This window comes from Staurois parvus, unplaced genomic scaffold (assembly GCF_062004578.1).
Source record: "Staurois parvus isolate SC_StPar_1 unplaced genomic scaffold, SC_StPar_1.0 ptg000086l, whole genome shotgun sequence".
In the NCBI taxonomy this organism is placed as follows: Eukaryota; Metazoa; Chordata; class Amphibia; order Anura; family Ranidae; genus Staurois; species Staurois parvus.
In genome coordinates, this window is record NW_028317882.1 from 7,998,059 (window position 1) to 8,009,640 (window position 11,582).

General features: G+C 50.0%; 1 protein-coding gene across 1 annotated transcript in view; it reads left to right on the forward strand.

Moving 5' to 3' along the window:
* The window catches only part of LOC149468502 (beta-1,4-galactosyltransferase 1-like), a 170,677-nt gene that overhangs the window by 144,191 nt on the left and 14,904 nt on the right, over window positions 1-11,582 (forward strand). Inside the window, exons 5-6 of the mRNA XM_089670016.1 lie at window positions 6,843-6,965; window positions 11,447-11,551. Of these exons, the coding sequence (XP_089526142.1) occupies window positions 6,843-6,965; window positions 11,447-11,551 (228 nt within the window). The remainder of the gene's footprint in view (window positions 1-6,842; window positions 6,966-11,446; window positions 11,552-11,582) is intronic.

An 11,582-nucleotide genomic window follows, 5' to 3' on the forward strand; every position in this document is an offset into this window, starting at 1 on the left:
CCTTCTTGGTCAGATCTGAGAGCAGTTTGGACAGCGTGGAGAAGTTCCTGATAAACTTCCGGTAATAGTTAGCGATTCCCAAAAAGCGCTGAATGGACCGAAGACCACTGGGACGAGGCCACTGCAGAACCGCCGAAACCTTCTCAGGGTCCATGGAAAAACCCACCGGGGAAATGATGTAGCCCAAAAAGGCAACCTGGGATCGGTGAAATTCACACTTCTCGAGCTTACAGAAAAGCTTGTTCTCACGTAACCGTTGCAGCACCCGCTTAACATCCTGGATATGAGACTCTATAGACGCAGAGTAAACCAGGATGTCGTCCAGGTAAACCACCACGCACTGCTGCAACAAGTCAAGCAAGACATCATTAATAAACTCCTGAAAGACCGCGGGTGCGTTACACAACCCGAAGGGCATAACCAGGTATTCATAGTGGCCGGTTCTGGTGTTGAACGCGGTCTTCCACTCGTCGCCCTCCTTGATCCGTACGAGGTTGTAGGCAGCCCTAAGGTCAAGTTTAGTAAAGACCGTTGCTCCCTTGAGGCGGTCAAACAACTCGGTGATCAACGAAATAGGATAAGCATTTTTAATCGTGATTCGATTGAGACCCCTAAAATCAATGCAGGGTCTCAGCTCACCGCCCTTTTTCACAAAAAAAAACCCAGCTCCTGCTGGAGAAGTAGACTTGCGAATGTGCCCCCGGGAAAGCGCATCCGCAACGTATTCCTCCATGGCCTGATTCTCTGCCACCGAAAGAGGATACACCCCTGCCATGCGGAGGAGTGGCACCGGTTTGTAAGGTTATGGCGCAATCATATGGACGATGAGGAGGCAGAGCACCGGCGCGCACCTTGTCAAACACGTCCAAGTACTCCCCATATTCAGTGGGCAGCGCAGAGTCCGAGGAGGTGCACAGCACCTTAACCGGACCACGGATGCAACCGGCCCCACACTGTGGTGACCATGAGAGAATCTCGGCCGATCGCCAATCAAAAGTCGGATTGTGCCTCTGAAGCCAGGGATAGCCCAAAACCACGGAGTAGTGTGGGGAAGAAATTACCTGGAAACAGGCCAATTCCCTGTGAACAGCCCCAATAGCTACCTCCACTGGCAGGGTCTCGTGGGTAACCTGCGACGGCTGCAAGGGCCTGCCATCTATCGCCTCGAGGACCAATGGAGTAACTCGAGCCTGCAAGGGAATGGAGTACTGGACAATAAACGAGCTTCCATAAACAAACCACCTGGCCGCCCCAGAGTCTACCAACGCCTGGGCCGTCACCGAGCCTCCTGCCCAAGGGTGGACAACGGTGATAAGCGGTTTATCTTTACGGGAAACCGGGGACGAGGAAACTCCACCCAACATCTTCCCCCGACAGGATCTCAAGTGCGGGCGTTTCCCGGACGGACCGGACAGGACTGCCGAAAATGCCCCCCGAGTCCACAATACAGGCAGCGACCCTCCCGACGCCGAGAGGCCCGCTCCCCATCGGAAAGGTGAGCAAACCCCAGCTGCATGGGCTCACTACCAGACGAACCATCCCCAGGAGGCGTGGGAGGAGAGGGAGGCACGGGTGGGACAGAAAACGTAGGCGCCAAACGGTTAGGCCTCCGCAGACGCTCCTTAAATGAAGGCCTCTCTCTGAGCCTGGTGTCAATCAAGATTAGGAAGGAGATGAGTGCCTCTAACTCCACAGGGAGCTCTTTGGCTGCGATCTCGTCCTTCAATGCATCTGAGAGACCATGAGAGAAAGCAGCCACCAGAGCCTCATTGTTCCAACCCACCTCTGCCGCCAGGGTACGAAATTCGATGGCGTACTCAGCAACGGTTCGTGAACCCTGATGCATGGACATGAGCAACTTGGCAGCAGAAGTGGAGCGAGCGGGCACGTCAAATACCGTACGGAAGGAGGCAACGAAATGGGTAAACGCGTGAATCACCGGGTCATTCCTCTCCCATAAGGGATTAGCCCAGGCCAAGGCCCTATCAGAGAGTAGCGAGATTAGGAAGCCCACCTTTGCCCTCTCAGTAGGGAAAGCGTGAGGTATTAACTCAAAATAAATCCTCACTTGGTTAAGGAAACCACGACACTGACTTGGTTCCCCCCCAAAGCGCTGAGGAAGATGGGCAGAACCAGTCTTACCTCTGGGTACCACGGGCTCCGCACCAGATGCGGAGGTAGGTGCAACAACCAGAGCAACAGTGGGAGAGTCCACCAGAGTGACAACCGACCTAATAGCCCCAGGGGTAAGGTGCGCTGTGCGTGCAAGCAGAGCCTGCAACGCCTGAGCGAACTGATCCAACAAGCGATCCTGTTGGTCAAGTCTGGCGAGTAACATGGGGATCGAAGGCGTACCTGCACTGTCAGGATTCATGGCACTCGTGTAATGTCAGGGCAGGAGCGCTGGAATGGGCAGGCAGGCCTATGCACGGTCACGCCACCACAGACAGGAGTCTAAGCCCCAGGCTACCCTTCACCAGTGCCCCTGATGGTGGGGATGGACTTGACGCAGCCTGAGACCAGGTCGTGGCCCCCGAGTGACCCCAGCTGTGGTAACGACTGCCACCAATGGCGTACAGCTGGTGGGAGCTAGATGGGGACACGAGTAGAGTAGTCAGACAGGCCGGGTCAATAACAACGGAGCAGACAGTACTAGATGGTAGGCAAAGAATACTCAGGTCACGGGCCGGTTTCAGCAACGGGAGGTCAAGTAAAGGGTTAACGCAAAGAATAGTCTTGTCCAAGTCGAGTCGGTTACCAGGAGAGCAACAGGAACAACACAAGAGCTTGCAACAAGGAAACATACAGGACACGAGTGCAGCGATCACTTGCAGACAGGAGGTTTAAATGTGATCAACCACACCCTTCTGAGGAGGAGCCGCAAAAGCCTGAAGGCATAAAGGTTCCCACCATGCTTTGCAGAAATCCAAGATGGATGCCAGCATGGAGATGCACAAGCTCTGAAGAAAGGTAGGACCTTGACAGTTCTTCTATTGTTGTGACTTAGATGACGTTCAGAGCACATTTTATGCCCAATTCATGCAAAACTCCACATAATCCCAAGGGGTTCACATACTTTTTCTTGCAACTGTACCTGTGTGTCTCTTGTTACTAAATGTAGATTGCCCTGGCCTGTATCATTATGCAGGGAGGGGGATTGTCTCCTGAGTGTATATATCTTGTATCTGTGTTCAAATAAAGTAGTCTACCTCCTGGTTTACTTCAAGACTGGTGTCGTCTAGTCTTGTATGGTCAGCTGTGGTGTCTATTGTCGGTGTTCGGACGGGGAAGCGGTATTCTAACGGAAGTACCTAAGCGCAGTCTGGGTCAGTTCCATTACATTGGTGGCAAGTGGTGGGATTGTGCTTCCTGGCTGTGAACACATCCAGACCACCACTGGGATTCAAGATCAGGAGAATAGATGTCGGTCCCCCGCAGTGGAGATATGGACCTGGCATCAGGGTTCCTGGGGCTGCTGCAGTTCGTTCTTGCAACATACCCCAGGACTGTGTCTGTGGATTAGTACCTGGAGCTCAGGCAGCAGATTCGGGGGGCGCTTTGGAGTAAAGCCTTCCAGGTTGCTGTTATGTACAAGGGCAAGTGCTATCCAACTCCAGGGGAACAGGCCAGGGACCAACGAGAGTTACGTATGCCATTCCTGGGAGAGCGACCCCAGGAGCAATGGGTGACTGAGTTGGACAGACTGGTCCAGCAGGAGATAAAGCTGGACAACCAATATTGGGCTCTGCAATGGCAGGCAGAGCAGAAATATTTAGGGGTGACAACAGAATGGTCTGCGGAGGGATATGACTTTGGCCCTGGATTGCTGTGGGAGAGCCTTACAGATCATTTTGTGTTTGGCGATGAAGGAGAACCTACCTTTGAGGACCTGCAAGAAGACAGAGAGGCTATGTTCGGTCTCACAGGGGTCTCAGAGCTTGAACCAGATCTGGTATACCTGCGGATGAAAGAACAGCATCTGGAAAGGGCATAAAGGCAACTGCTAAAACATGTTCAGCAGCATGCCCAAGAATCAGCAGTGCAAATTCCAGAGATTGCTGTCCCCAAACCTGAAGTGCTGACAAAAAGGCAGAGCTCTGCTAGCCTCTGCCCAGCACTGGTAACATCTTCTGGGTTCCACGGACAGGAGATAGAAAACCCCTATCCCCAGACACCAGTTCCAGAGACTGGGGATTTGATTAACTTTTCTGCTGAGGAGGAACCAGCCGGTGCGCCTCCAGCAGAAGAGCTGGCATCAGGGCATGGCGTTGTTGACCTCTGCCCACAACAATCAGCACCGCAGGAGCTACAGGAAGAGGATGCAATCGGCACCTCACAACTGCAGCTTAAGCTGATGTCCATGTATGGGACTTCGGTCTCCACTGACACAACCCCAGAAAAGGGTCTGGCATTGGGACAGGAGGATGTCATCCTTACTTTGTGAACACTGGGGGATGTCCATCAAGTCAAAGTGGATGAGACTACAGTCACCACCTGGCTACCACAGGGATGCTGGGCAGTCGGCCCAGATCCCCAACAGCATGATGGAGTCGGCCCAGCCACCCTGTCTTCTCTCCAGCAGCTGAGAGGACTTCAGGGAGAAGGACAAGTCTGTACTTCTCCCCAGCGGTGGGTATGTTCTACGAGTGAGGCAGAGGTTGGCTGGGTGAGTAATGCTTTGTGTGGGACAATTTGCTTGGAGTACTATGTGGGTGCTGGCATTGGGGGACTGGAAGTACAGACTAATTTTGGAGGCAACCCGTTTGGTGTCTCCTCCTGTGTTAGTCCCCTGCTGAAAGGGGAGATATGTGACGGCAGTCACTTTGGGTGGGGGGCCCATGGAACCCAGCTCACTTTGGAGAGGTGGGGAGACCCCTGTCTCAGCTCCCCATATCCCTCTTATGTGTAAATCACTGTGTGCCTGTTAGGGGTACAGGGTGATCTGTCCTAATATTGTGTGGGCTTTGTCTGGAGATAGGTGGTGTGGGGGTTGTTGATTGTTTAATGTTATGTGGCTGCATCCCATTGTTCTATTGTTTGTCTGGCTTTGGAGCAAACTATTATGGGATGTATATATTTATGTGTATTAGCTTAGTGGGGGGTGTCTCCAGCAGCCCTCCCTCCTGATGGGACCGTCTGCTGGTGTGAAGTTTGAAGACCTGTGTGTCTCTTGTTACTAAATGTAGATTGCCCCTCCCTGTGTCATTATGCAGGGAGGGGGGATTGTCCCTTGAGTTTATATATCTTGTATCTGTGTTCAAATAAAGCAGTGTACCTTCTGGTTTACTTCAAGACTGGTGTTGTCTAGTCTTGTATGGTCGGCTGTGGTGTCTGTTGTCGGTGTTTGGACAGGGAAGCAGTATTCTAACGGAAGTACTCAATTGCAGTCTGCCCTGCCTGTCAATGGTTGTGCACAGGACAGACCCAATCATCTTCTTCTCGGGTGCCCCGCAGGTGCTTCTGGTGCCTCCCACTTGACCAGTGCTTCCAATAGCAAGTCCATAAGACACATAGACACACGACCCCAGGACACCAAAGACAGCCGAGGCTCCTGTGCACAGTAGCCAGTAGCTCTCACTGCTGTGTCTCAGCCAACGAAGAAGGAGAGACCCAGGAGAGCCACTTCTCTTGTTCACAGCGCTGGATTGGGATCAGGCTCAGGTATGTATTGGGGGCGAGGGGGGGGGGGGGCGGAAGGGGAATCTACAAACAGAAGGTTTTTTAAACCTTAAGCCTTTAGACCACTTTAAGGAAACTTCCAGGGATCCATTGGCATTTATCCACACTCGTAGCCAGATGTAAATAAAGCAACCAAGTTTATCAAAAGCTACCTAGATACCTGCTGTTAGAGTCCGGTGACAGGAACTGGAGTGATTGCTGGGTAGCAACAAACTTGTGGATGCAGATCCACCTGTAACACTTTGTGCAAGCCAACTATACAATATCGTGAGAGAAGTTTAAAATAGGGATTATAGTGAAGATATGCTCTGTGCATGATTTTAAACTGCAGCTTTTACTGAATAAAAACTATTTTTATTTTTTTATTAAAGTGGTTGTTGCTCTGACTTAAAATATGAACAAAGCATATATTTCTATAATGTGTACTTGTCTCTATCCAGAGCACCAAATGTCAGTTCTGTCTGCTGCTTTGTTCCTCTGCTATCAGCTTGAATCACTTCTGAGAAGTTTTTCTGACACCAAGAGAAAAAAAGTGAGGAGGGTTCTCCAGCACACAGTCTGTGATGTGTCCCTTCTCTCCAATCACCTCTCAGAACTCTACTGATCTCTGCAGTGTGTAATTTCAGCTCTCTGCCCCATTTGAAAGCTCAGACAAGCTTTATAAATTCTGGACTTTAAACAGATGTAGGGTAGAGTCGAATGCAGATAAGCAGGTACAACGAATGTAGGAGGATTTGTTTTATCTCGGCGTACCAACTGAGTCACTTCACTGGGTATATGTAAGGGTTTACAACCACTTTAAGTTTTCTGATTCTCACCCTTTCAAATTATTGGAGCCTCTTGTGTCATTCAGAGACAAATTTAGGAAGGTTTCCTATCCTATATCTTTGAATTGAGCAGCTTTTTAAAATTATCTTCACATCTTGTGTATTGTTATTTAGTTAGGACTAGCAAACACACTTTCCTAGACCAATTCCTGGTATAAAGTGCAGCAGTTATGTAGAACATAATATATAACAAAGCCTTGCACTCATTGTTTGTGAAGTTTTTTTCTGTGTTTTATTTGTTGTGTGAAGAGAAAATTAGTGACTTATGGAAACGTAAATAATAAATTGCAAACATAAAACAGTAATGCACTTATGTAATTTATATTTTCTTTGCAGATTACCTTATTCAACGCTGTTTGGAGGAATTGTGGCCTTTAGAAAGGAGCAGTTCCTGAAAATAAATGGTTTTTCAAACATGTTCTGGGGCTGGGGAGGAGAAGATGATGAACTATACGAAAGGTTTGCAATATAAAATTACTGCAGTAGTATGCATCTTCTGTACTAATATACTATACGCGTAAACATTTAAAGTGATTGTAAAGGTAGAACTGTTTTTTTTAAATAATAAACCTGTCATACTTACATGCTCTGTGCAATGGTTTTGCACAGAGCATCCCTGATTCTCCTCTTCTTTTGTCCCCCCACCAGTGCTCCTGGCCTCTCCTTCCTTCCAAGTGCCCCTAATAGCAAGCGGCTTGCTATTAGGGGCACTTGTTTGTGCTCAATCCTGAGCTAGGATGTGTGCATCTATTGAAACACACAGCATGGCTCAGCCCGGCACCCTACTCCCTCCTCACTGGATTTGATTGACAGCAGCAGGATCCAATGGCTACCACTGTTAACTCCATGTTCAGTGAGGAGAGTGAGAGAGCAGCACTGCTCTCAGGCACAGCATTGGCTAGGGGGAGCGGATTACAGAGAATGCATTAAGGAAAATACCCTTCAGCTTTTACAATTATTTTAAGTATAACATCTTCATCTCTGTTATCTTGGAATTCCTCCTATCCATTCACCAGCAAAAAAGAAATCCTTCCATGCCATCATGTGTCCCTTTCAGGTGCCTCTTCCATTTGTGGATACCAATGTTCCAGCACTGACGTCTAGGCCCACGATTGAATTTCTTCTCACCACCCCTTGTATCATCAACAAACTGCTGCTAGAGTCTTCAGAACTGATGGGAAGTGTCTACGTTGCTGCCTGGTGATGCGGACACTTCACATTAGCACAGTTACTAGTAACGTTTATTGTAATTACGCAATCAGTAAATTAAAATGTTCCTTCAGCATATAAATCCCTATTAGAAGCACTTCTAAGCATGGGACAGTGCCAGTAGGCACTCTTCTTTTTTTTCCCCTTACAGAACTCTGACATCATCAAAGCAGGGGCGTATTTGCCACGAGGCAAACAAGGTGTTTGCCTAAGGCAGCACTTTTCAGGGGGGTGGTGCGGTGGCACTGCCCCCCCCTTCTCACGGAACTGACACTTAGGACAGGGGCTGCTGTTATGTGTCTTACCTGTGTCCGTGTCTGACTTCGATCTGGTCCACAAAGGCGCTTTGATCCGGTCCACGAAGGTGGGGTAGAGAGGGTGGCCGATGTCTTCATTTCCCTGATGGATGATCCTAGATCTCGATGTGGGTGGGATGACATGCCACCCCTCTCATCTGGCCACACCCCTGGGATCACTGGGCACCCTATGGCAGCCTGTCCCTCCCTCTGCAAGCTCCGCCTCCTCGCCAGTGATTGGCTGCCGGACCTGTAGCTCAGGGAAAGCACACAGGCAGAGAGGAAGCGCAGCGTGAGGATCGAGGAAGCTGATTGGAGTGAGGGAGCGGCTAGAGTCAGTGCGGCTGGAGAAGGAAGACAGCTGATTGTTAAGGTAAGTGTCTGTGCCGTGCGGCCGGGATCTGGGCAGAGCTGATGATGCTGCTGCAGCCAGGTATGCTGGCTGTGCATGGGAGAGGGGGGGAGTCCCGGCCTGGAGCAGGGGTCAGCAATGTAAGCATCATTGGTGTCAGTGGGAGAAATAGTGCCCCATCATTTGTGTCAGTAGTATTTATTTATTATTTATTACATCGAGTTTATATAGCGCCAAAGGGTTTGCTCAGCGCTGTACAATAGGGGGGACAATACATGGCACAGTACAACAAAGACAGACAGCGTACGAGGGGTAAGAGGGCCCTACTCTTTCAAGCTTACAATCTAGGAGGGAGGGGGTAGTGGAACAATAGGAAGTGGCTGAGGGGAATGAAGTGGCTGAGGGGGATGAAGTGGTGGGAGGAATGAGGGAGAAAGGCCGTTAGGTGAGGGTGGGGTAGGCTTCCCTGAAAAGATGGGTTTTGAGGGAGCGCCTGAATGTGGGGAGGGAAGGCGACAGTCGGATGGATTGGGGCAGTGAGTTCCAGAGGATAGGGGAGGACCTGGAGAAGTCCTGCAGTCGTGCATGGGAGGAGGAGACCAGGGAGCAGGATAGAAGGAGGTCCTGTGAGGAGCGAAGGGTACGGGTAGGGTGGTACTTGGGGATCAGGTTGGTGAGGTAGTCAGGGGCAGTGTTATGAACGGCTTTGTAGGTCAGGATTAGAAGTTTAAATTTGATGCGTTGGACAATCGGGAGCCAGTGGAGGGAGAGGCAGAGGGGGGTGGCAGAGATGGAGCGGATGGTGAGGTGGATGAGTCTGGCCGCTGAGTTCAGGATGGTCTGGAGCGGGGAGAGCCTGCACTTGGGTAGGCCAGTGAGAAGAGAGTTGCAGTAGTCAAGGCGTGAGATGATGAGGGAGTGTACAAGAAGTTTGGTGGTGTCTGGGGTGAGGAAGGCACGTATCTTGGCAATATTGCGGAGATGGAGCCTGCAGGTGTTTGCAAGTGATTTGACATGAGGGAGGAAGGAGAGGTTCGAGTCAAGAATGACGCCAAGGACTTTGGCTTGTGGGGCGGGAGTGATAGTGGTGTTGGTGGTGGTGATGGATAGGCTGGGGGGGGGGGGGGTGTGGGCAGGGGGAAAGATGAAGAGTTCGGTTTTGGAGAGGTTAAGCTTGAGGAAATGGAGCGACATCCAGTCTGAGATGTCGTTTAGGAGGTGAGTGATGCAGGCGGAGATAGTGGGGGTGAGGAGAGGGGTGGAGAGGTAAATTTGGGTGTCGTCAGCATAGAGGTGATAATTGAAGCCATGGGAGTGTATGAGTGTGCCCAGGGAGGAGGTGTAGATGGAGAAGAGAAGGGGTCCAAGGACAGAGCCTTGAGGGACCCCAACAGAGAGGGGGAGGGAGGGGGAGGTAACGCCATTGTAGGTGACGCTGAAGGAGCGTCGGGATAGGTAGGATGAGAACCAGGAGAGAGCGGTATCTCTGATGCCAAGGGAGAGTAGTTTATTAAGGAGGAGGGGGTGGTCGACTGTGCCGAAGGCCGCAGAGAGGTCCAGGAGAAGGAGGACAGAGTAGTCGCCCTTGGCTTTGGCGTTTAGTAGGTCGTTAGTGATTTTGAGGAGGGCAGTTTCGGTGGAGTGTAGGGGACGGAAGCCGGACTGTAATGGGTCAAGGAGGTTATTGTCAATAAGGGAGGAATAGTGCCCTATCATTGGTGCCAGTGGGAGGAATAGTGCTCCATCATTAGTGTCAGTGTGGGAGGAATAGTGCCCCATCATTGGTATCACTGACATCAATGATGGGGCACTATTCCTCCCACTGAGACCAATGATGGGACACTATTCCTCCCACTGACACCAATGATGGGACACTATTCCTCTCACTGATACCAATGATGGGGCACTATTCCTCCCACAGACACCAATGATGGGGCATTATTCTTCCCACTGACACCAATGATGGGGAATTATTCCTCCCACTGACATTAATGATGGGCCACTATTCCTCCCACTGGCACCAATGATGGGTCACTATTTCTCCCACTGACACCAATGATGGGACACTATTCCTCCCACTGACACCAATAATGAGGCACTATTCCTCCCACACTGACACCAATGATGAGACACTATTCCTCCCACACTGACACTAATGATGTGGCACTATTCCTCCCACTGACACCAATGATGGGACACTATTCCTCCCACTGACACCAATGATGGGGCACTATTCCTCCCACTGACACCAATGATGGGGCACAATTCCTCCCACTGACATTAATGATGGGGCATTATTCCTCCCACTGACACCAATGATTGGGGATTTATTCCTCCCACTGACACCAATGATGGGACACTATTTCTCCCACTGACACCAATGATGGGACACTATTCCTCCCACTGACACCAATGATGGGACACTATTCCTCCCACTGACACCAATGATGAGGCAGTATTCCTCCCACACTGACACCAATGATGAGGCAGTATTCCTCCCACACTGACACTAGTGATGGGGCACTATTCCTCCCACTGACACCAATGATGGGGCACTAATCTTCCACTGACACCAATGATGGGTCCTCCAATGACACCGATAACGTAATAAAATAAGAGGTGGAGCTCTAATAGGAAGAGGTGGAGCCTAAAGAGGAATGGGTGGGGTTTACATAAGAAGGGGTGGGTCTTAAATAGGAAGAGGTGGGACACAGTTAGATGCAGGAGGGTTGCCCAATTTTAGGCTTGCCTAGGGCAGCACAAAACCAAAATACACCACTGCATCAAAGGAATATCCCACTCCTAGAACTGAATAATGTATTGCACTGATGGTATTCTCAGAATGTTAGCTCTAACAACTGGAAGAGCTGCTTCATGATACTTCCACCATTATAGTAGCTGTCTCCCTGCCTCATAGCACTATGGAGTGGAAGAAAAAGTGGGCAAAGAGGTGAAAGAGCCGCTGATACATGCCACATGCTAGTGCTATGTAGTTTACAGCTAACATGTCTGACACTGTTTGATTGATGTGGTTGTCTTTCAGCTGAAGCCATAACTGACATTTTGCATTTTTTTTCATGAAGGGTGATTGCTGCCAATATGACAGTAGAACGTCCTAATTCAAAGATTTCAAAAGCAAAAGTGATTCCTCATAATAGAGATTCAGGCAACGAACGCAATGCAAAAAAGTATGTAAGAAGAGAATGGTCTGAAAATGTA